General features: G+C 36.7%; 1 protein-coding gene across 1 annotated transcript; it reads left to right on the top strand.

Annotated features, from left to right (window-relative positions):
• Positions 1-11,540: 11,540 nt before the first annotated feature.
• LOC114297593 (KH domain-containing protein At2g38610) lies at positions 11,541-24,266 on the top strand. The gene is made up of 7 exons (XM_028242053.2): positions 11,541-11,803; positions 11,917-12,008; positions 13,469-13,620; positions 22,217-22,333; positions 22,447-22,563; positions 22,832-22,975; positions 23,659-24,266. Exons 1-7 carry the CDS (start codon positions 11,724-11,726, stop codon positions 23,803-23,805), a joined length of 849 nt encoding a protein of 282 aa, XP_028097854.2. The 5' UTR covers positions 11,541-11,723; the 3' UTR covers positions 23,806-24,266.
• Positions 24,267-26,151: the final 1,885 nt, after the last annotated feature.

The raw sequence follows: 26,151 nt of genomic DNA, 5'->3' as shown, positions 1-26,151 counted from the left end.
AAAATGTACAACGGAGGCCAATGTAAAATAAATTGTAATCAATAATTGTATTAATATGAATTTTGCAATCTGCAATTATTTTACTAGTAACAATATTTCAATCTGCAATTCAAATGTGCCCTCACAAACGATTTTGTGCGACATTCCCACATCCAGTAAAAGAACCACATCAACGGATTTGTTACCGACTAAAAGAACCACATCAACGGATTAAATAATTCCCCCAATAATTTTTATCTTGAGCCTCTTAATTTGGGAGACTGTAATTGGGCCCATTTATATTATTGTTGATGATCCAAAACAATAATCACATTAATTAAATATATCTCAACATGGTTATTATTTAATCATGAAAATGTCCATAAATATTTTCTCACCGCCAATCTTTTACATAATATGAAAGCTCGTCAAGTATAATGGTCAGTGTGAAACAATAATTAACTATACTAATAATCCCAAAGCTGGATGATTTGTTCGTCATCCTGTGTGCAATAAGCTGGGTAAATACAGTTTCCGTCAGGCTTTTGAGACCATTGGATGTCAGTCATGTATACATTGTCGCGATGAACGTTCGGACTCCTAACGCTCACCGGAGGTTGTAGTTGAACAGGCATTCGATCTTTTATACTCCTTGATTCCCAGGTCGGAACATGTTTACCGCTTTGAACCACATCAGGTTCTTTAAAGTGTCGTAGAAGACCCCTGACAGCGTCCTCTCTCTCCAGTGGATGTGGTTCGATACATCCGTTGATGTGGAATAACGAACACCCGCATTGGAAGTGAAATATCTTCCTGCGTTGGACCTTCTTCTTCTCATTGCGATGCCTCTTCTTGATTGGCTCTGGCGAAGAGGGACTAGAACTCTGCATTTCGGATCGTCCACACTTGGAGGCCAGCATGTTCATGTTTATCTAAAAAATCTCCGTAACTGGAATCGGCTCTAGGATTGCATAATATAATAGTTGGAATCCCGCCCTTTATTTTCTTTGGGTGGGCATATTTACAATTTGAAATCTAATCCCGTTGGGCTCCAATAAATTCCCGCCAGAGTTTCAAAAATTGTGGGGCCACATCATCGATTATATTATATAACACGTCATTGTTATGGTCCCGCATGTCAATGTGTCCAGAATAATAATTATGTGACCCCAGAGACCGTGCCCAACATGTTTTCCCAATCCTAGATGGGCCTTCAATTATAATGCTCTTGGGTATGTGTGATCTTTGGGCTTCATCTCGGATATTTTCTGCAACCCATTGCTGTATATATGTTGGAACGATCCATATTGTCTCTGTAAAATGATGAACATACGACAATGGGGGTTTAAACGATATTCTGTCGTAATTAGATGACAACTTGTCGTAATTTAGCCAATAACATTTTGGATCGCCATTTCTTACCATTGCCAATGCTTCGTCCTTGCTGCCGGCGGCAAGTGCGTCGAGATATATATTTTTTTTGTTGTTCTGGTTAGCGCAGCGGCCCCTCTCACGGAATTCACCCCATTCCGTTTAGTCCCTGTATTTAGAGATGTATTCCAGCATAGCCTGATGATTGTTGGCTCCTTGTATATTTAGATGGAAATGGCAATTAGTGTGATCATGAGTAACATCAAAGAACCGTTCATCCTGCGTCTGAGAGCGGTATGGAAATTGGACGAGGGCATGCAGATGCGGTTCACTGTTCTGGTGTAATTCATGTGCAACCCTCACATAATTTGGTGGCCTGGTTGTGAACAGGTCCTTGATCGTCTCTAACAACCTCTCTTTATGTAAAGAACGTCTGGGATATGTGAGGAATATGTTCTTGTTTTGTAATCTAAAACGACGTCGCATTGAGGCCATAACTCACTCTCAATGACGTCACTCACTCTCTCGGATGACGCAAGTCACTCTCTAAAAACTTTACTGGTAGAAGAGAGTGAGGGAGTGACTTATATATGATCCCAAGAGCGTCCCTATAATATTACTGGGACGCTCTCCCCGCGCCACGTGGCGTCTTCGGATTGGTCCTTTCCTCCGCATTTGGTGTCGTGTTGTCAGCTACAACGCAAAACAGCGCGCGAGATCTGCGGCCAAGATTAAATATCCACGTGGTTGTTGTTGAATACTTTGGACAAAACAGTTATTAACTGTGGCCGATAAGCAATTTCATCTGGGAAAGATGATGTTTGGAAAGCCAATGTGGCTTTCATTTTGCAAAATTTCACACCGTCGTTGATGTTTGTTTGTAGCAATTTGTACGACGCTGTCCATGGGCATCATTTCTATCTACGGCAGCATACGCGTTTCCAAAATATGTGATGTCTACTAGGCATGTAATTGGAAAAGTAAAACGAGCCTATAATTAATCATCCGCTCGTAACCGTGTGTCCCGTATTTCGATTTCGACACAACCAGTAGAATTAAATGGACACTGTGGCCTGTAGCTTAGCTTGCATTTGTCAATTATCATTGACTTGAATGTGATCTTCTGCCACATTGCATCGCCTATCTTTGGATTTGTTATTGATATATTGGATACCAGTAAGTTTCATGTCGCGTCTATCATTTCGGTTTCCAATTCGCCGGCATCATTCTCATGAAGGTTATCTGTAAGATCGGCTTGTTGTATTTCTTCTGCCATTATGATAGCGCAGCGGTGTGTTAGAATTGTCAGATACACAATTCTCTTATGGGGTATGAATGTCTAATGCATACTCTTATATATCCTAGTTGATAGAGTTGGGAGAATAATTAATTTAAAATGACGTCGCATGGAGGCCATAAGTCACTCACTCGCAATGACGTCACTTACTCTCTCTAGTGACGCAAGTCACTCTCTAAAAACTTTACTGGTATAAGAGAGTAAGTGAGTGACTTATATATGTTCCCAGGAGCGTCCCTATAATATTACTGGGATGCTTCTCCCCGCGCCACGTGTCGTCCCCCGATTGGTGCTCCCTTCCGCATTTGCTACCGTGTTGTCGGCTACAGGGCTCCGCTCCACTCCCAGATTCGTGGCCAGGATTAAAAGATTTAAAAAGGCAAGCGCAAGCGGGAAACTTGAAGTCAAACAGTGGGCTCATATTTGTGGCCCACGACTTGTTAGGTTGATGTATGTTGTGCCATCTGTTAGTATGGATCGTAAATAGTTTGTCTGTCGTACTTAGTATATGTAATTACTTGTAGCCGTTTATTTTAATTGTTCTTTCAAATGATGTACTGTTAACGTTGACCCATGTCACGGTCAACATTTTATGCTCCAATTAAATCGATGTGATCCATTCCACGTTAGAGACCCAAGCGACGTCTCCGTCCATGGAGACAATGGAACGATGTGCAGACACATCTGTGAGTGTAGAGTTTGATAAACAAGTATGTGTGCACTCACAAGATGTGTCAAAATCCGGATGTGGACTTAGGAATAGTGACACAGTTTCCTAATTATCATAATTGTATAATTGTTACTATTCCTTAATAAAATAATTTGTTCAAATTTGTTATAACTCTGTCCTGTTGTGTATTATATTGGAATACTTGGCCGGCCCGAATATGATCCATTCTAGTGTCCACTTCTTTCATAGTTTTGATGGGCCTATGTCTAAAGGGCCTATGAAAAAGGATTGGCTAACTATGGGCCTTGTCACGTTATATGGGCCTCGTTATTTGGGAGACTGTAATTGAGCCCATTTATATTATTGTTGATGATCCAAAACAATAATCACATTAATTAAATATATCTCAACATTGTTATTATTTAATCATGAAAATTTACATAAATATTTTCCCACCACCAATCTTTTACATAATATGAAAACTCGTCGAGTACAATGGTCAGTGCAAAACATAATTAACTGTACTAATAATCCCAAAGCTGGATAATTTGTTCGTCATCCTGTGTGCAATAAGCTGGGTAAATACAGTTTCCGTCAAGCTTTTGAGACCATTGGATGTCAGCCATGTATACATTGTAGCAGTGAACGTTCGGACTCCTAACGCTCGCCGGAGGTTGTAGTTGAACAGGCATTCGATCTTGTATACTCCTTGATTCCCAGTTCGGGACATGTTTACCGCTTTGTACCACATCGGGTTCTTCAAAGTGTCATAGAAGACCCTTGACAGCGTCCTCTCTCTCCAGTAGATGTGATTCGATACATCCGTTGATGTAGAACCGGCGAGGAAATTTAATATTAACTTCACGGCATAGCTCAACGAGAACGTTTGCTCGAGTTATGCGAAATTCCCACTCAGCTCTCATGGTATTGACGGCGGCATGTGAGTAATGCAAATTTGGATTTAATGGGTATTGAAATTCATCTCTATCTGCAACCCAATAGCGACCCATTGCTGAATATAGATCAACCACCGTATATCTCATGATGATATCGCTCAAAATAGCTATAAAACTTTTGTTGTGGTATGATGCAATATTTATACCACATATACACATGGTAGCTGTATGTTTAAAATTATTGTAAACAACTATGCATCAGAGTTGTCACGTCAACTTTTATGACCTGAACAACTATGCATCAACTTTATAGGAATTGTCACTTCGACTTTTATTTATTACTCAGTACATATCTGAAGGTTTTAAGCAAAGTTCAAATCTGCTTAGAAATTTAATTTCAGTTTTCCGCTTACAAACATAATTCAATTTATTTTTCCTTGACAATATATTTAATTTCACTTTTCACCTTGCATATTTCATTTAATTTAATTGGAGAAATTTGACCAATTTAATTTCAAGTTCTATACATCGAAAAACCCATTCATTCTAACTCTACTACAAATTAATCTTTAATACATTCTAACTCTATAATATTTTATCTTCAAGGTATATGAATCTATTGGGAGCTGCGTAGGGTGGCTTTTTAAACACAAAAGGTCTAATTGTTTTGTTGTTTTGTTCTGACACCCCCTCATCCCATTATGAATTGCAAAAATTCACATGGGCACAGTAGCTATGGTACGATAATAAATTGTAACTCAACGCAGTGATACGTCCAACATTTCTCAGTGATGCAGTGACTTTTACAAACGTAATAAATTGTATGCTTTGTTTTTTCCTTAGATGCTATGTGACTTTGTACAATGATGCATGTGATGCATGTGACTTTGTGCAGTGATGCAGTCATGCATGTGACTTTGTGCAGTGATGCAATGATGCATGTGACTTTCTAACTTTGTAAATTATATACTTTGTGACTTTTTTCCTCACATGCAGTGATGTGTGTGACTTTGTGCAGCGCGCCTTAAATGCTTTGTTTTTTCCTTACATTTCAGAATTCATCTAAGTCACATTAATACGACCACATGACAATAATGTTGACAAACAACTATATAAAGGACTGAAGGAGTGATGGTAAACACACAACCTTTCCACTCAGTTCGCCCTAGGAAACTATCGTTCATCTATTGAGAAAAAATCAAATGAAGTATAGATTCATGGCAGGGGGTAGGAATCGCAGCGGTGAGAGTTCACGACGAGGAAGAGGAACGGGAAGGGGACTCGTAAGGGGCAGGAACTTCGAAAGAGGTGAGAGTTCATGCCGAGGAACAGTAACGGGAAGGGGAAGTGGCGATGCTGAAGATGAAACACCATTTACTTTGTTAGATGCCTCTTTTGCTAATCATAATAGGTTTGGGAAGTGACATTTTGTCATGCCCAAGTACTATCGAGATCCATGTGGTTTCGTAAAGGATCCATCTGATAATCAAACAGGATATGGTTTAGTAGACGCTAAACTTCTGAAGTGACCCGCACTATTTATAATGCGAGTGCAAATGGAAAGATTATGTTGAGAAAATCGACTGAAAGTGCCGAAAGCACGTTCAGTTCGGATCCAAAATGAAGATTCAGATAATGTTGATCGACTATATGAAAGACTTCGACGTGAGATTTCTCGAATACACCGTAGGTCAACTCGCGATATGAAACTATCTATACTTAAGTCGGATGCCAAGAAGAACGGAACAGCACCAAATGTTGCGGCTATCAAGGACAATCCTGCACTTCTCTTTGACCCTAAGCTCTCTGATTGTTCGGACTCTGAGATTGTCGATTTGAGCAAGGATTAGGCGTCTATCTGTCTACTAAACTATATTAGGTTATCCATAATTATATGTTGTGTGTGTTAAAATAACTCTTTCGACAATAAGTTTGTTAAAGGTTTGTTAATATTTGTCTATGTAACTGTTAAGTATTGTACTCATCGCTTTATTTTATGTTATGTGTTATGTTGAATGTTTTCACAAATTATTTTTGGGGGATACTTATGTTTGAACTAGCTACGGCGTTCTAAAGTGTTATAAGTGTTCTAAGTGTTATAGTCATACTTTATTTTGTTTTCCTGTTCGTAGTAGTAATTAGCAAATTAGATACTTTATATATACTGTGTGAAGTTTTATATAAATATTTTGTGGCAACAAAAATTTAAGGGAACAACAAATATTTAGTTTCGAAAATTCTACAAAAGTAGGCTTAGTTTGGGAAATAAATTAGTATGGGGGCTTAGTTTGGGAAAAATCTCGACAAAATCTCTCTGAAACTGCGCAAAATGTTCTCTAGGAGGGTGCATGTCTCGAGGCCATTATTTTCTTCTTCTTTTTTAATTTTAAATTTTTATTTATATATTGTTTTTATTTTTGTCCATCATCGATCTTTTTTTAATTATGTTTGAGTTATACAACAAAACAAAATAAAAATTTATTTATAATTTTATATTTAAATAACAATTTAAAAAATATCAGGTAAATTAAGCAAATATTTAATTTACATTTTTTACGCAATTCACTACTCTTTAGACAGTGCACGCTGTTTATTTTTTAAAAAATTTATGTATAAATTATTTATGTAAATATCAAATTGATCTGATAATCGTATATATAATTTTATCATTTTTTAAAAAAATAATGGATGCGAAACATAATTTCAAAATTACATAATTTATTTTTAAATATTAAAATAATAAAATTTGGTAGTTAAGATTGTTTATCAATACGATATTTTATATAAATAATTTATATATAGAGATCTACAAGATGATTGAGCGAATTATAGAATGTGGATTGAATAATAATAATAATAATAATTAACAGTGAGTGCTCCTAAAAGCGTGGTTACGAACCATGCTTTCCTTTAAAACTGGATTTCGGTATCCACACTTTCCTTGGTGAACAGTAAAAGCGTGGTTGTGGACCACGTTTTTTGAAAACACAAAAATCTATTTAAACGCACAGTAAAAGTGTGGTTAGGAATCACGTTTTATGAAGAAAAGAAAATTATTTAAAAGCGTGGTTTCTGAAGAAAAAAAAATTATTTAAAAGCGTACAAACCACGCTTTTACGATTTTATAAATTTTTCGCAGGAGGGCCACAAAAACGGTGAAAGCGTGGTTTGTAACCACGCTTTAACTTAGTTTGGGAATTCCATCCAAAATAGGCCTAGTTTGGGAAATAGGTTGCTATTTTGCCTTAATTTGGGAAAAGCCCCCGGGTGGTTGGTTTAGTGGGTGATGACTGAGACCTGAAAATTTACTCCCTCCCAGGTTTCAGGTTCGAATCTCCTAACAAACAAATGCATAACTTAGGGTTACGAACCGCAGGGCATAAGTCCTGTTTCTGAAAGCTTACTCGAGCTATAAGGACTTAATCTGGTACACGTAAGCTGGCTCACGATACGCTACATAACAACAACAACAACAACAAAAAAGAAAAAACTAATGTGTGTTTGGTTTCAGTTTTCTGAAAATTGAATTTTTTATTTTTCGTATTTTTGTTTTTGTTTTTAGTGAATATTTTTAAAATTTTAAGCAATTTTTTTTTTTTACTTTTTTAGATGCATCTTAATTAGATGTATTTAAATAGTAAAATATTTGTGAAAAAATATTTTAAAAAATTAATAAATACACAAAAATACAAAAAAAAAAATGTACTTGATTTTTTTTTTCTTTTTCTTTTTTTTTTGTATTTTTTGGTATTTAGTGTATTTTTTAAATATTTTTCACAAATATTATACTTTTTAAGTGTATTTATATTAGGTGTGTCTAAAAAAAATTTTAAAAAAATGCTTAAAATAGTAAAAAATTCATTGAAAATATAAAATACAGAAATAAAAAAGTAAATTTTTTTAAAAAATTGTTTTGTAAAAGTCAAAACCAAACAAACTGAATGTGTTCCAATGCAAGTGAATTATCACTTACCCATTTGCAATTACTAGATTTTCGGATAAATTAGATTGTTGATCCTAAACTTTTAAAAAATATAATAAACCCTAAAAGTTTACATGTTTACATTTGATTTATCTTTTAACATCGCTAAAGTGACCGAAATAGACACAAAAATAATCGAAAATAAAAAATATATTTTAGTATATAATAGATGTTAGCATTATTTTTGAAAAAATACTAGAGACCTCAAATAATTTATTAAACAACGGTGCTACGGACCCCCAGTGGGGGCACCCCAGCACCCCTAATTTTTTTTCATTGGTCAATTTTTTTTTTTTTTTTTTCCTTCCAATCACCCACAGCCACATGCAGCTAGGTCACTGGGGGTGGGGGTCTACCGCATTTTTCTTTATTAAATGTTTTACTAAACCTTTCACATAGGTGTGAGACTTACACAAACCCACATGTGTGTGAGTCTGACACTCATGTGAGAGATTTGATAAATTATTTAGAACCTCTAGCATTACTCTTATTTTTGAATCTATACTGTTAACAATGATCGATGAAAACGGAACAAAGCGACAAAAATGTAACAAAATATGAAAAATATCAAATAAGTCTTACTTTTCTAATGTAATTTTCATTAAATCCTATAAACGCATGAATCAACTCTCTCAATTTGGTGTTAATAGAACTCAATGCAAATTTCATTGGAATAATAAGACTTATTTAATATTTTTCCAAGAAAATATTGTGAAAATTAAAATATTAAAAAACATAGAGTTAGTGACGGAGTCAGGAAATTAACTTAGAGGGGGATACTTATTAATTATAATTTTTTATTTAAAAAAAATTATGAGCATAATAATAATTTTATGAGATAAATTTAAACATAAAAAATTACATATTCATTATTAATAAGAACAAATCAAAATTCTATAATAGTGTGAAATAGCTTGGTGTGAAATGATGATGTAAGTTTGCAATTTTAGCACAAAATTATGGATCAAAATTCCTAATTTTAAAAAATAAAAACACATTATTTATAGCACAAATTATTATAAAATCTATTTAATTTTTATTTGACAGAAAAAATATTAAAGAAATGACATTGCTTATAAATGATGTGTTTTGAATGAAAATTATTAAAAAGTCTTAGAGTACCATATGACGTTGCCTACGTGATGCTCAAAGCATAGAAAATTATAAATCACATATGTCAACTACTTGAAAATAATGAGTTCATTATATTCAATCTATAATATTTTATGCTACACTATTGATTTAAACTACTACATAAATAATACCACATAGTATTCCCAAAGTATTAAATAACTACTTGTTGTGAACAACACAATAAACCCTTAGCAAAAGAACATGTTAAGAAAAAAAAAAATACATTTTAAACATGACAATAACCAAAAAAAAAAAAAAAAAATCAGAACTAAAGAGGGCACGTGACCCTCCTGGCCCTGGTGTGCCTCTGCCCCTGCATAAAGTAATTATGGTAAAATTTATAAAGTTCAGGTCTCGTTTGACAAGTGACTTTTTTAGTCAAAAAAATTAAAAAGTCACTAAAAAAATCAAAAAATCAAACAACTTATACTAAAAAGTCAAAAATTTTCTTTTCTCTTTACTTTTTACATATATTTTCATAAAAAATTAAAAAGTCATCCCAAATATATTAATTTTTTTACATTATATTTTAGCCAAAAAGTCAAAAAATTATTAAAAAAACTTGTTCTCAAACGAGGCCGGTGTAGTTATTTATTTATTTTAAATTGTAAAAGAAATTAGTGTAAATTATCATAAAATTATTATTTATTTTTCTAATAAATTTAGAAAAATTTACCCATAAATCTAATCTTAATGAATAGTGATCCGTTTAGTTCCAAGATTTTTTTTATAAACCAATTAATCTATTGATTTTGAAAAAATAGATTTAATATACTATTATTTGGAAATTAGATTTACGATCATACTCGTATTTCTATTATGTTTATTTTTTTATTTTTTTATTTTTTCCTTTTATTTTGTGTTAGAAAGGTATGATGCACAATCTATGAGAATCAAATTTATGATAAATTTTTGTATGAAAATCTTTTTTTATTTGTAAAAGATTTCAAAATAAGTATAAGAATGACTTAAAATGTGAGATTCTTTAAACATTTTAAAATGATATGGGATTCTTCAAACTGAGTACAAAAACTCCTTGCTAAGCTTTGGACAAATGTATAATTTTAAACTGTAACACTTCAATGTAACACTCAAAAAAATTATTTAACATATTTTTTTCTAAATGTAACACTCTAATATAGCATCTCAAAAAAACTCCTTAGTGTAATACTCTAATGTATCACACAAAAAAACTTCTTAATGTACTTTTTCCAAACATAACACTCTAATGTAATACTCCGAAAAGAAGATGTGCGATTCTTCAAACCATTCCAAAAGGAATACAAAAATTATGTATAATTTTAAACTATGATTGTTATGTTTGAAAAAAATACACTAATAAGTTTTTTTAGTTTTTTGCGTGTTACATTAGATTATATTACATTTGAGTGTTATGTTTAAGATTACATTAATTGGAGTGTTACATTTGAAAAAAAATATGCTAAGAAATTTTTTTGTATGTTACATTGAAGTATTACGTTTGGAAAAAGTACATTAAGATAATTTTTTTGAAGTGTTATACTGTTACGTTTGAGAAAAATACATTAAGGAGTTTTTAGTGTATTATATTAGAGTGTTACGTTATTTAAATATTACATTGGAGTGTCCCATATTTGTTCATAATGTGGGATTTGTTACCGAAGGAGGAAAAATTCAAAGTGAAATGCCCAAGTGTATAATTTCACATTTAGAAAAACTCACATTTATTCTTCAAAAATTAAATCAAAATGTGTAAATGACTCTCTCTTTGTATAGTTTATACTTTAATGAGAACTTTAGTTTCATAATAAAAAATTAAAATTAAACAATTTACAATATCACATTTTAGAATTTATAGGTACTTCACCATAAATTTATGAGAAAATGAGTGAAACATCCCTCTCTAATGTTATGTAGTAGGAGAGGTGAAAGATATATTTTTTAATTTTTTTAATTAACTAAGGTCTTTCAACATTTTCACAAAAAAATTTCGTTCGACTCAAAGAAATTTCGGTCCTGATTCATATAAATTTATCTGATTTCACAGAGAAATTTTGAAATTTTTTTTGTATGATCACCGAGAAATTTAAAATTTCTTTGAATCAGATAAAATTTATCTAAATCGAATTTTTTCAATAAAAATATTATAAAATTTTAATAGTAAGTAACTTAATTTTTTTTTTTAAATTTATTGATAGATTATAAAGGAATAAAAAATTAAAGAGTTGAATTAGTAAAAAAAAAATTTCCTCCCTGCAAAAAATTCAGACCTTTCAGGCTTCGACCTTTTTTTTTTTTTTCTGTAATACAAAAAAAAATTCATCTTCTCATGTTATCTCCATCTCTCTCCCTCTCTCCTGCAACTAAACCATCTTTTAACATTCCATTGATTATTAGTGGTCTCTTCGATAATCAATGTCAGGTCTCTATAATCCTAACTTCTCACCTGCAAGACCTGTTTCTCCTCAGATTAGAAGTACCCCAGATGTCGACAGGTCCGCTCTTCAATTTTATTCTGGATTTTCTTTTTCGCTCCCATCAATCCTTCCCTGTTTTTGATCGATGTGGTGGTGGGTTTCATTCAAATTTTGTTTCAATTCATGTGCAGTAATCACTACTTGTCGGAGCTGTTGGGAGAGCATCAGAAGATTGCACCCTTCATGCAGGTCCTTCCGGTATGTAGCAGACTCTTGAACCAAGGTTAGTTTCCATACTGGGCTCAACATTTCTGCGTTTTGGATCTAGGTTTTTTTTTTAAAAAAAAATTATTTTTATGGGTTTTAACTGTATTACTTAGGCACACACAAGACTCTTTTTTAGATCCCACTCAAAAGGGTTTACTTTCATGAACCATGCTTGCTTTCTTGATTCTCTTATCCTGTTCTTGGGCCTTGGTCATGCTTCATGCATTCTTCTATTCATTTCTTTCTCCCCCCCCCCCCCCCCCCAATTCTTCCTTCAAGGACAGGGTCAAGAAGAGACTTGACACATTTGATTTTGATTTTTCCAAGGGGCAATTGGACTGCCCATGGCAGAGAAATCACTCAATTGTGTTTAGCACAGCATCTTAGACACTCAAGTAGTTATGGTACAATGTGGGTCACCTATATAATCTCCGAAGGCCTAGTAGTAGAGAGGTCCTTTGTTCAAATTGGTCTGAAGAAGAGTTCGTGGGTCTAAAAGAATGCTGTAAAAATGGAAATTAATTTCTCGCTGCTACGTGAAGCACAACTGATTTTTTCAATTTTCATGGGACTGCTATATGTTTGAATATTCTTATACGGATATACAGACTGATCTGATAACACTTAAATTGTCTTATCAAAGTGTAATTGTTTTTTTTATGTGAGCTTTGGCAACCTTTACTTCAGTTTGTGAATGGATATGTATAAAACACAGCAAGGCAAGGATTTTTGAACCACTTACGCTGTGTTTGGTTGGAAGATTTAGAAAGGAATTTGGAAAAGAAAAAAGAAAAGGTAGGTGAAATATGAATAAAATATACTTACATTTAGTTTCACACACTTTTTTCCCTTCTGTTTCCGAATTCCTTCCCAAATCTCCCAACCAAACACAGCGTTAATGACCTACAAATCCTCTTTAAGTTCAGACCTGAGCTTCATGGCAATGTGGAATTTTATTTTTTTAGAATGTGAATGAAAAAGCATAATAATATCGTACATTGTGTGATTATAAATCAAAATTAGTTTTTGTTTGCAAATTGTTTATTTCATGTGTGAAATGGTGCTTAAAGTTGCTTGATTTGTATCACTATAGACTTTAAAACACTTTTGGGCTTCAGTGTCTTTTAAAATATGAAGCATTTGTGAACTCAAAAGCTGGTGTGGAAACTGGTAGAGCTTTATGAATAAAGATTCGGTTTGTGTAGCTGGACATAGTATTTATTGATTTGGTTGTTTTGGGTTTTAATTAATATTCTATGACCTGTATGCTAAAGGATATCTGACTAGTGCTGTGGTGAGCTTGAACCATAGAAGGATGCCCAAATCACCACCTTCAATTGGCTTACAAATCTTTTCCAATCTTTTCCAATCTTTTAGCTGTATGCTTCCTGCTTTAATCACGTGTTGGTGTTTTGATTTTTATACTGACAGTGGAGATTAGCATCTTACATATCTATTGCTCTTTTATATTTTCAGAGATTTTACGGGTGTCAGGGATGATGCCTAATCAAGTTTTTGGTGAACTTGATAGATTGAGGCATAGAAGCCCCAGTCCCATGGCTTCTTCGAACCTTATGTCAAATGTTTCAGGGACAGGATTAGGTGGCTGGAATGGCCTTCCTCAGGAGGTAATTGGTCTCCTCAGTTTTACTTTAGCATCATTTTCTGTCTGTCATTTCATCTTTTATTTTAATTTTAATTTTATTTTGTTTGTGTAACTTTTTATTTTTGTTTGCCATATACAATTTTATAGCTCTACATACCACTTACGGATGTGCAATATCTGATCATACCTACCTAGATGACGTTAGTGTGATAAGGTGAATAACTTGTATTGTCAATGTTAATTGGTTTGTCTTTGTAATCGTACCCATAGCTGGCCTGGCTTCTGAACTTAAATTGACTCATGGGATAAGGATGCTGGTTTTTTTTTTTTTTTTGTTTTGGTGTGTGTGTTTTGTGTTTTGTTTTGTTTTGTTTTGTTTTGTTTTGTGTTTTTTTCCTTTTGTTGTTTTTGTTTGCTGTTTTGGATTTATGGTTTTAACCCCAACTCCCCCTATTTTGTTTTGTGTTTTCCCTTATCTAAGTGGTAGGCAACTTGTGGAATAATCGCTGACTCATTGTTGCAAGCTGTCAGGCGAAATCACATTATTGATTATAAAAAATGCAAACCACAATTGACTTTAGATAAATTAATGTGAACTTTTATTACATTTTCTAATAGATGATGTAAGTATGCATGTTAAACTAATATTTTTAACCCAAATTCGAGCGTAATCTAAAGTTGATAATTCCTAATCATGATGTGTTGCAATATTGCTTTTTGGTTTCTGTCGTCTACTGAAGAAAGTTGTTTTTCGATGGTTTTATTTGTTAAAGCCATCAGGGTAAGATTAGGACTCAATTACTGAAGATGTCTGAAATAGTGTTAATGTTCATGAAATCATGAATATGCTAATTTGTTGAGATATATTTGTTACATTTAATTTAGTGTGGAAGGGGAATTGCAAAATTACTAATTGATGCATGTTACTCAATATTGGCAAGTTTGGTAGAGATTTTGTTTTATGGTATCACGCAAAAGGAGGATGATGAATGAAATGTTAAAGGACAACCCTTTGATAAGAGCCAATCTCTCTAGATCATGGTGTCACAGACAGGCAAAATCTGAAGCTATCCCTCACTAAGGAAGACCTGGGAGGCTCTGGAGATTTCTGGAAGATTCTAGAACTCCCTAGAGTCTTGTAGAGCATTGTATATAACTCTAGAACCTTGTACATAATACTTGTGTATTCTAGAATAGTCTACTAGATGTAGTAGGAGGAAGTGTCTAGAACACTCTCCATTCTTTTTGTTCTAGAATGTTCATTGTAGCCTATAAAAGGGGGAGGGCCTCATTTGCCCAAACCACCAAGAGTTGTAAGCTTTCTCTCAAGTGTGAATACAAAAGCATTCTCTCAAACTCTCTTGTGTTCTTCTAAACTTCTCTTTCCTACAAGTGTGTGAGTTAGGCTGACTTAGCATCCTCAAGTGAGACTTGAGATTGTCTAAGTGCCGCACGGTTAGCTTGGAAACAACCAAGTCCGTGACAGTTGGTATCAGAGCAAGTTCAAGACAAGGAAGAGAAGTCAACAATGTCATCCGGTGTAGAGGAGACTGTGCCGGAGCAAGCCCGTGGAAGGGAACCCGCGAAAGGAAGGAAGGACAAGTCACGAGATGCTATGACTACCATGGATGCACGGCTTGCCAAGGTGGAGCTAGCCGTGGGGGACTCGGGGGAGCGTCTTGATGTGTTGGAGCAAAGCCTTGAACAAGAGGTGGAGGGTCTCAAGGGGGAGATCAAGGAACTCCACGATGGCATGCTTTCCACCATCAACTCCGTGGTACGTGATGCACAAGTGGCCAATGACTCCTTTCAAGCCAAGGTATTGGAGATGCTCGCACAGTTTGAAGCCCGCTTAGAAGAGGTGCACCAAGACGTGGCGATGTGCAAGAAGGCCATAGCTGGGGGAGCTGTGACTTTGCCGGGGACATCCAAGGTGGAGGTGCCGAAGCCAAAACCCTTTGATGGAAAGAGGGATGCCAAAGAGGTGGACAACTACTTGTGGCACATGGAAAGGTACTTCGAAGCAATGGCGGTAACCGAAGAAGATGCCAAAGTACGGACCGCAGTCCTTTATCTCACCGACACAGCAACTATGGTGGCGTAGGAGGCATGCTGACATTGAAAGAGGTACGTGCACTATAGCTACTTGGGATGATTTTAAGAAAGAACTTAAGAAACAATTCTATCCTGAGGATGTGGCCTATCAAGCCAGAAAGAGCTTGAAGAAGCTTAAGCACACATCGTTTATTCGGGACTATGAAAAAGAATTCTCTACTCTCATGCTTGAAGTCCCGAGTATGACTGATGAAGAACTACTCTTCAACTTCTTGGACAACCTACAACCATGGATGGAGCAAGAACTGCGTCGCCGCGGAGTGCAGGGTCTTGCCTCGGCTATGGCAGTAGCAGAGTCCCTCATTGAGTATAAAAGGATAGATAACAAGGCCAAGACATCCAAGGATAGCTATCATAAAGGTGGGGGAGATAAGGACAAGGGGTTCCAACGAAAGGAGGGGCACAACAAACCCCTTACTGGCAAAGAGGGGAAAGACAAAGCCAAGTATCAATTCAAGGACAAAGGCAAGTTCAAGCCCAAGACCAACTGTTTCTTATGCGATGGGCCACATTGGGCAAGAGACTGTCCCAAGAGACAAGCCCTCAATGCCATGATCGAAGAGCGAGAGAAAGAGGAAACTCCCTACATGGGATCTCTACAACTTCTCAATGCCATCAAGTAGAAGCCAGCTACACCGACCCAAGGGGATAAGGGTCTAATATATGTAGAAGTGTGCCTCAATGGGAAGACCACTCATGCTATGGTGGACATTGGAGCTACGCACAACTTTGTCTCTGTGGATGAGGCAAAAAGGCTAGAACTCAAAGCCACCAAGGAGTCAGGTTGGCTCAAAGCAGTCAATTCGGAGGCTAGGCCCCTACATGGAGTGGCATGTGGAGTGGACATCGGCATTGGCACATGGAGTGGCAAGATTGACCTTACAGTAGCACCCATGGATGACTTCAAAGTTGTCATTGGCATGGATTTCTTGGGGAAGGTCAAGGCAGTCCCACTACCATTTCTACGCTCTGTGGCCATTTTGGAAGAAAAAGCACCATGTGTAGTGCAGACTATAGCTAGAAAAGGGTTCAAGACCCCAATGCTCTCAGCCATGCAAATAAAGAAAGGGTTCAAGAAGGAAGAAGCAACCTACCTTGCAACCATGGCAGAGGAAAAGGAGGATGTGCCAAAGGGGTCCATACCCAAGGAGATAGAAATGGTACTCCATGAGTACAAAGAAGTGATGCCGCCCGAGCTACCAAAGAAACTACCACCTAGGAGGGAGGTGGATCATAAGATCGAGCTGGAGCCAGGCACAACACCACCCACCAAAGCGCCTTACAGGATGGCACCACCAGAGTTGGAGGAACTCAAGAGGCAACTAAAAGACTTGTTGGATGCTGGCTACATACAACCATCCAAAGCTCCCTATGGTGCTCCGGTGCTATTCCAAAAGAAGAAGGACGGTTCTCTTCGCTTATGCATTGACTATCGGGCGCTTAACAAGGTAACCATCAAAAACAAGTATCCTATTCCTTTAATTGCTGACTTATTTGATCAACTTGGAAGAGCTCAATACTTCACTAAACTAGACTTAAGATCTGGCTACTACCAAGTAAGGATAGCTGCTGGGGATGAGCCAAAAACTACTTGCACTACTCGATATGGCTCATTTGAGTTCTTAGTGATGCCATTTGGCCTCACCAATGCCCCAGCCACATTTTGCACTCTCATGAACAAGGTCTTTCATCCTTACTTGGACCGTTTCGTAGTGGTCTACTTGGATGACATCGTGGTCTATAGCAATACCTTAGAGGATCATGTAGATCACCTACGAACGGTGTTCAAAGTATTGAAAGAAAATAAGCTCTATGTAAAGAAGGAGAAGTGCTCCTTTGCAACAAATGAGGTATCATTCTTGGGGCACAAGATTAAGGATGGGATGCTCATGATGGAAGAAGACAAGGTGCGGGCTATACAAGAATGGGAGGCACACCAAAGTGACAGAGAGCTAAGGTCATTCCTTGGCCTTGTCAATTATTATCGGCGGTTCATGAAGGGATATTCAGCAAGGGCAGCACCGCTCACAGATCTTCTAAAGAAGAACAAGGCATGGGAATGGTCAAAGGAATGCCAAGATGCCTTTGAAGACTTAAAGAAGGCAGTGACAGAAGAGCCAGTATTGGGGCTACCAAACCACACCAAGCCTTATGAAGTGCACACTAATGCTTCTGACTTTGCCATTGGAGGCGTGCTCATGCAGGATGGACATCCTATTGCCTACGAAAGTCGCAAGCTTAATGACACTGAACGGAGGTACACGGTGCAAGAGAAGGAGATGACGGCTATCATCCATTGCTTGCGCACATGGAGGCACTACCTATTGGGCTCCAAGTTCACAGTCAAGACTGAAAATGTTGCCACTAGCTACTTCCAATCCCAGAAGAAGTTGAGCCCAAAGCAAGCTAGATGGCAAGACTTCTTGGCAGAATTTGACTATGTCCTAGAGTACAAGCCCGAAAAGGCCAACCTTGTAACAGATGCGTTGAGCAGGAAGGCTGAGCTAACTGCTATTGTGAAGCTGAAAGGGGAGTTGCTAACTCTAATCAAGGAAGGCATGGAGCATGACCCCTTGGCCAAGAGCTTGATAGCAATGGCCAAAGAAAGCAAGACGAAGCGGTTTTGGGAAGAAGATGGCATCCTTTATACAAAGGGGCGACAGGTTTATGTTCCAAAGTGGGGAAACCTACGGAGGAACCTTATCAAGGAATGCCATGACACCCAATGGGCTAGCCACCCAGGACAGAAACGTACTCGAGCGTTGTTGGAATCAAGCTATTATTGCGGTAGAACAATATGTGAAGACTTGTCTTGTGTGCCAACAAGACAAGGTGGAGAATCAAAGCCCAGCAGGATTATTGGAGCCGCTCCCCATACCTAGCAAACCATGGGAAAGCATTAGCATGGACTTCATAGTGGCATTACCCAAATCTGACAGGTGCAAGAGTATTCTAGTGGTGGTAGACCGCTTCTCCAAGTATGCAACATTCATAGCTGCACCCAATGAATGTTCTGCTGAGGAGACAGCCAAGCTATTCTTCAAACATGTGGTGAAGTATTGGGGCTTGCCACAGTCCATCATCAGTGACCGAGACCCAAGGTTCACAGGCAAGTTTTGGACAGAGTTATTCAAACTAATGGGATCGGCACTCCATTTCTCTACTAGCTTCCACCCTCAAACGGATGGACAAACTGAGAGGGTGAATGCATTATTGGAGCTATACTTAAGGCATTTTGTGAATGCCAACCAACATGATTGGGCTAAGTTGCTTGACATAGCTCAATTCTCCTACAATCTACAAAGTAGTGAGGCAACTAACCGGAGTCCGTTCGAGCTAGCAACAGGGCAACAACCCCTCACTCCACACTCTTTGGAGACCAACTCAGCAAGGAGTCCATCGGCCTACAAGGTTGCTAAGTTATGGAATGAACAAGTAGATGTGGCACGGTCCTACCTCGACAAGGCAACCAAGAAGATGAATAAGTGGGCGGATGAGAAGAGGCGGCATCAAGAGTTCAACATTGGTGACTTAGTGATGGTGAAGATCTTGTCTAGCCAAAACAAGTTCACCCGAGGCCTACACAAGGGGCTTGTTCACCGCTATGACGGACCGTATCCTATAATCAAGAAGGTGGGTAAGGTTGCTTACAAACTTGACTTACCCCCAAATCTCAAGCTTCACCCAGTCTTCCATGTGAGCTGCTTAAAGCCCTACTACAAAGACGAGGAAGACCCGAATAGAGGCAAGTCAAAGAGGGCACCATTGGGCATTAAAGCAACTTATGACAAGGAGGTAGAGTCCGTCTTGGCAGACCGGATAGTCCGAAGACAAAACTATGCCCCACGTCATGAGTACTTGGTAAAATGGAAGGACTTGCCTGATTGTGAAGCAAGTTGGGAACCGGCGGAGGCATTGTGGCAATTCAAAGACAAGATACAACGGTTCCATGAAGAAGACGCGACGAGGACGTCGCTGCATTAGGTGGGGGAGAATGTCACAGACAGGCAAAATCTGAAGCTATCCCTCACTAAGGAAGACCTGGGAGGCTCTGGAGATTTCTGGAAGATTCTAGAACTCCCTAGAGTCTTGTAGAGCATTGTATATAACTCTAGAACCTTGTACATAATACTTGTGTATTCTAGAATAGTCTACTAGATGTAGTAAGAGGAAGTGTCTAGAACACTCTCCATCCTTTTTGTTCTAGAATGTTCATTGTAGCCTATAAAAGGGGGAGGGCCTCATTTGCCCAAACCACCAAGCGTTGTAAGCTTTCTCTCAAGTGTGAATACAAAAGCATTCTCTCAAACTCTCTTGTGTTCTTCTAAACTTCTCTTTCCTACAAGTGTGTGAGTTAGGCTGACTTAGCATCCTCAAGTGAGACTTCAGATTGTCTAAGTGCCGCACGGTTAGCTTGGAAACAACCAAGTCCGTGACAATGGGATGTGACATCATAACTTCTCAGTAGTTGCTGGTATGCAGGACAGAACGGATTGAAGTCATGCATTTGATGTTTTGTGGATGGAAATTAGGTAGCTAGTTTGATCTTCGAGCTGATTTATGTTAAAAACTTAAAATTAATGTAACCAGGATATCCTTTGCAACTGGTACTGTGTTGGAAACTGTTTTCAATTGCTAGTTCATGCCTAACATGTGACCCTTCCAACGTAGACTTCAATATTAGTTGCTCAGGATCCAAGCAACCAAAGAAAAAAGGACAAAAGGACACTACCTGTTGGAGGGGAAAGACTGGATACAAGCTGGTGTGAACTGAAAAAAAAAAAATGGTAAACTTTCCACAGGTTGGCAGTGCAATGTGGGTTCATATTGTCCACAGGTTAATGTAATTGGATAAAAGTTGCTAGTGAAGATGGTCCCTGCAGTTACATGTGAGATGTTCACAAAAGTGGTATACTTTGAGGGCTTCCCATGTGAGGGGGTGTGGAAACCTTGGTAAAGAGAGTGCAGTCAACTTGGTAAACAGAGTGCAGGCCATACCGGCTTGATTATGGTGGACTTCTTTGCAAGGCACCCCTGGCTAGGGGGTGTAGTTAACTCAATCAAAGAGGGTCTGGGCAATACTGGGTTGAATATGGTGGATTGACGAGCAATGAAGATCAACGCTGGTTCTCTTTGGTGAACTTGCAGAAGACCGAGTAGCAGACTTAACATTCCATCCATCCCACTTGTGCGGAAGGGGGTGATTGTTGGGATGGTTCGCTCATATGGACAAGATACAAGAGTACCTAGTCCCACATTGCCTAATGAAGTAAGTGTCAAAGTGACTTAGGGTGAGATATGTGGACCTTTATTGTGAAACACGTTTTTTAAGTCATGTGAGCCTAGCCCAAAGTTAGACAATATTGTATAATGTGGGGTTGGAACATGGCTGATGATATCGAAAGCTTTTGCTGCGAGCATAACATAATAATGCAAACAAAAATTTCTGGCTTCAATGCCTTAGCTTCATTTTTTCTTTTCTTTTTTTTTTTTTTTTTTTTTTGCGCGCGCGCATGTGTGTGCAGTAGTTGTGATTGTATGTCACTATTTACCTATTTACCTACTTTCTTTTATACTCTAGTTGTCTACTACTTCTGTGAGAAGTAACTCTTGGAATCAGATATATATTCCATAATTGTATTTTTTTAGTAACGATTTTTTGCATATTTTTTTTCCAATTCCTTGTAGAATAAATCTGCAGAAGTTCATAGTTTTTCGTCCATTGAAAAAAATATTTAAAAGCAAAGTTAAAATTGATTGTTCATTAGGAATGAAGAAAAGGGAAAACTTTAGGCAAGCAAATCGGTCTTGGCAGGTAATTCTTTGACTATAACGAAGTTGCATCAATCTTTTTTCTGTTTGGCAGTGTTCATCACAGTTGTACTGCCCTTTTCTTTCTTTTTTTAAATTGAAATGACATGGTGCTGTAGATGCATTTGATAGCTTCAGGGAAAGTCTAAGCATTAGATGAGATATGTTAAAATGAGCTTTTATCTATCAAACTAGTTAACAATTTTGTGTTGGGGTTTTCATGTCTTTATACTTGACTCAACACCTTTTAAAGTCCCCCTGATAAACCGAAAGGAGACAGTTTGCAAAATGTATGCATGATTGATCTTTATTTCCAAAGACTTCTTAAGCAAGGCAAGTGAGCAAGCTCACTCATAGTACGGCAAGTAACAAACAGTAGCAGTAAATCGCCAATTCTTTCAGTATTCCTGATAAGCAACGTAAGGTGGTTTTGGACCTGGACCCAGAAATTATCGCAAACTGGATTTGGCTGTACAAAGAGCATGCGCCAAATGATGCAAATGGAGTCTCGTCCATTCATTTGTTAATGTTGCATCCAATTTTGTTTCTTTATGTTATTCTACTTGCTACCCAAGTTTTGATCACCATCTGTTCCTCCTGCATCTAAGGTCTTCCCCCGCTATTTTAGTTTCGTTACCTTACTGAAAGACAAAAGAATACTAAATATTTGGCGACTTTTGATTATATTACAGAGATTAAGTGGACCCCCTGGGATGACGATGGACTGGCAAGGGGCGCCTGCAAGTCCTAGTTCATACACAGTGAAGAGGATTTTGCGCTTAGAAATTCCAGTGGATACTTATCCAAATGTAAGCTTCTAGTTTATAACATAAGCATAGAATCATGTTTTATTGTATGAAAACAGAAGGCTTGCGTTGTTGAATGAATGGTTACTGAGCTATTGACTTATCCATGGTTGTAGTTCAATTTTGTTGGGCGACTTCTAGGCCCTAGGGGCAATTCACTAAAACGGGTGGAAGCTACTACAGGATGCCGTGTATACATTAGGGGAAAGGGATCAATAAAGGACCCAGACAAGGTAATACATATATTTTATTTCTTTTTCTTTTGGTTTTATTGTGGAGAAGAAAGATTCATGTAGCCGACCCCATTTGATGGGACTTAAGGCTTGGTTTGGTTTGATTTTATTATTGTACTATTTCCTGATGATGGCTCAGCTAGAATCTACTGGAGAAGGGAACATGATATCAAAGTGAATCCGTTGTAAATTCTTTCTAGTTTATTTTTAATTGATATTGGTTGCAACATGTGAGCTTAATTGTGTTTTTATGCTTTGCAATCTCAAGGAAGAGAAGCTACGAGGAAGACCAGGATATGAACACCTTAATGAGCCACTCCATATCTTGATTGAGGGTGATTTACCAGCCAATATTGTTGATATAAGGCTAAGACAGGCACAGGAGATCATCGAAGAACTGCTCAAACCAGTGGTATTTATCTCAAACCTAGTTCTTCCTCTTGCATTCTCTATGGACATCCCATGTAATATTTCATTTTCTAATTTCTAAGATAATGACACACACACACCTGCTGTCCTCTGACATAAATTTACTTGCCATCCATTTGGTAGACAATCTGGTTTGTATACATGTGAGATGGTAACAATGCAGTATTCACGGTTAAGTTCCTGCAAAGTTGACCCTTCTACTCGTCAAGTATTTACCATAAGGAAATTGGAAGTAAATTTTAAGGAGATTGGATAATGTATTACCTTGATGTGGGCCTTAATATCATATTCAGGATTCGTTGTTTTAAATATTTTGTTGTTTGAGGTAGTAATTCTGAAAGGAAGTAGATGCCCATTCCTTAGTTGGAGAAGTTAATAAGTGCAACTTTGGATGTTTAAAGACCAGAATTCAGTTCTAAATGCTATATTTTGAACTGAGCCATATTATCTCAGCTCTTTTCCCTTGGAAGATATTTTTTTAATATGACGAAAAAATCATTTAGTTACTGTCAGTACCTGATTTCAATGAATTCAATTAACACAGTTGCCCCCCCACATATGCATCTTAAGGAAGAGTCAGTGTGTTCCGTAGCTATATCTACTGGTTTGCGTGTTGTAGTTTTTTTCTTCTCATTTTTTCATACATGATACATGGTCTTTGTGCAGGATGAGTCACAGGATTTTATTAAGCGACAGCAGTTGCGTGAGCTAGCTATGCTAAATTCCAATTTCAGAGAAGAGAGTCCTGGGCCGAGTGGTAGTGTCTCGCCTTTCAACACTAGTGGAATGAAACGTCCAAAAACTGGGCGATAAGGCCTCATATCTCTTGCTGTTCAAAATGGTCTTTATTCTTTGCTTCATGGAGTCATGCTTGAGTATACATATCCTATTATTATATGTCAATTCTGCATGGTTACCAAAAAAGGGAAAAAGGCTAACAGTCTTTGGTGGTGAGTTTTCGGGTTGGGTTTTCTTTTTATTTTGCTTTCATTTTTGAACAGAAATCAACAAAGGAAAACACAAAACGAAACAAAGGAAAAGGTTTTCTTATATATGGTTGGGTGTTGGATTTAGGTTTGGTGATATCAGTTCTTGTAAACATTATCCATTGAATTTATTCTTGTGTTAGTAGGCTTGTCTAGCGTGGAATATGTTGTTAGTAATGTAGCATAGGGCCTAAAGCAAAGGGATTGAATTTTGTAGGTGTATGGTGTTACATGATTTGTGACCTGGATTTGGATCGATTGATTTGAATATACCAAGGCATTTGGGTATATTTTTTTGGTCGATTGACCTTTTTGTTATTATCATTTTTATATATATTTCTTTTTGTGCTGCTGGTCATGTCTGAAGAAGAATAGGCAAGAGTTTATGTTTTCTTGCTCAATATATGTTGACTGGGATTGAACAGAAGATGATATTGAACTGAGTTTGTAGCAGGAAATGAAAGGAGGAATCCTTATTTGTGAAATAAATTGGATACTATTGGGTACCTTTAGTTTCTTTCTTTCTGAAAAAATCAGAGGCTGACAAATGTTTTTTTGTCTAGAGGGGGTGAATCTAAGCCAAAGCCTAGGTATTTGTTTTACTAGTCAATTAAAATTTTGTATGTACCAATTCATTATGCCAATTCGAAAGATATGTTATTTGACTCCAGCTATTGTGAACAAAGCTCTGTTGCATTGTGGGACGAGTCTCTAGAAGCAAGAGCGTTGAACTCTCAGCAGAGTGCAGTTTCAAGGACCATATTCCCAATTCTTGAATCTTGAATGGCTCTTCTGCCTCTCTGTTGTTGAGAGAAGGCCATGGGGAGGTTCTTGGAGCTTGAGCAATGCGGCGGTGGGGTGTTTATGGAGGCTACAATACAAGTAGACTTCTTTTGAGGCACTTTTGCCATTCTGGAGGCATTGTTGTCCAGCTCCAGCCAGAGCAGAGCCATGGGAATTTACAAAGATTATAGTTATTGAAAGTGACTTTTGTGCAAAACCGGCCAGATGTTCGAGTTAATCAAATTTTTCCGTCTGAAAAGGAATTTTCAAAAGTAGGCGTTGAATTATAATTTGAAAGTTCAAAACAAACATTATACTCAAATAAGTGGATGGAAATTTTTTATCAAACCTTTCACATGGAGGTGGGACCTATACAAGTCACATGTGTGTGAGTTTCACATTGATTTGGTAATTTATTTGGAATCTCTAACATCACTCCTCTCAAAACACACTCTCTCTCTCTCTCTCTCTCTCTCTCAAAATAGAATATCCAATATTTTGAAATTGAATTGAATTTACTATTAGAAATAGTTTGAAAAATATTTGAAATACTTGGAATTGGTTTAAGGATAATTCCAATTCAATTACTTTTAACCAAATTGGAATTGTTTTTTTATTTTTTTTTGTACATTTTAATATTTTACCAACCCCAAATAGATGAATTTCTTTTCTAATTAGTTCCAAATAAATAATGGGTAAACTACCAAGGTCGTAATAATTAGATTTAATTTCTATCAAATTCTACTAAACATAAGCCTTAATAAAATTGTCGCTACAAAATAATTTTTTGTAACGATTTCTGCATATATTCCTAAAAATTAACAATTAATAACTCTTTTTTGGTCCCGATTTTTATAAATCGCTAAAACTTACAATTAGCAGTGTTTTTCTGTGATGAATTTTTCACATTGTCGCTGAAAATTAAAAACTAATAACATTTTTTTGTGATGATTTTTTTAAACCGTCGCTAAAAGTTATAATTAGTGACATTTTTTATGACAATTTTCAAATTGTCATTGAAAATTAACAATTAGTGACCTTTTTTTATAATATTTGATGAAAAATGTCATTAATTCTCATAAGACTTACTAAATAATAAGTTCACATATTAAAATTTACACGTAAGTCTCTTATAACGAATTTCCTTCTAATCGTTTTTTCTTTTTTGTTTTTGTGTGATCAATTCCCATATAAATATGAGTGACATAGGAGTATTTGTGAAAATAAAAATTGCATGATGTTTATTTTATTTAAATTTGACTTATTTTAAGTTAATCATTTAAATTTAAGAAAATATTTGAGTTTTATAGATCTATTTCAAATTTAAATTTAGGCTTAGATTTTGACTATCTATGCAGCTTTGATGATCCAAGAGTGTTTGTTTACGAAA

The sequence above is a fragment of the Camellia sinensis genome, chromosome 3 (genome assembly GCF_055761805.1).
Source record: "Camellia sinensis isolate YWXY chromosome 3, ASM5576180v1, whole genome shotgun sequence".
Taxonomy (NCBI): Eukaryota; Viridiplantae; Streptophyta; class Magnoliopsida; order Ericales; family Theaceae; genus Camellia; species Camellia sinensis.
This window is presented reverse-complemented; position numbering and strand designations above follow the sequence as displayed.

Bases quoted from the DNA above. Each gene is read 5' to 3' on its own strand.
- LOC114297593 (XM_028242053.2), top strand. From the start codon at position 11,724: ATGTCAGGTCTCTATAATCCTAACTTCTCACCTGCAAGACCTGTTTCT. The intron at 12,009-13,468 runs GTTAGTTTCCAT...TTATATTTTCAG, and splicing joins TAGCAGACTCTTGAACCAAG to AGATTTTACGGGTGTCAGGG. The intron at 22,976-23,658 runs GTATTTATCTCA...GTCTTTGTGCAG, and splicing joins AAGAACTGCTCAAACCAGTG to GATGAGTCACAGGATTTTAT.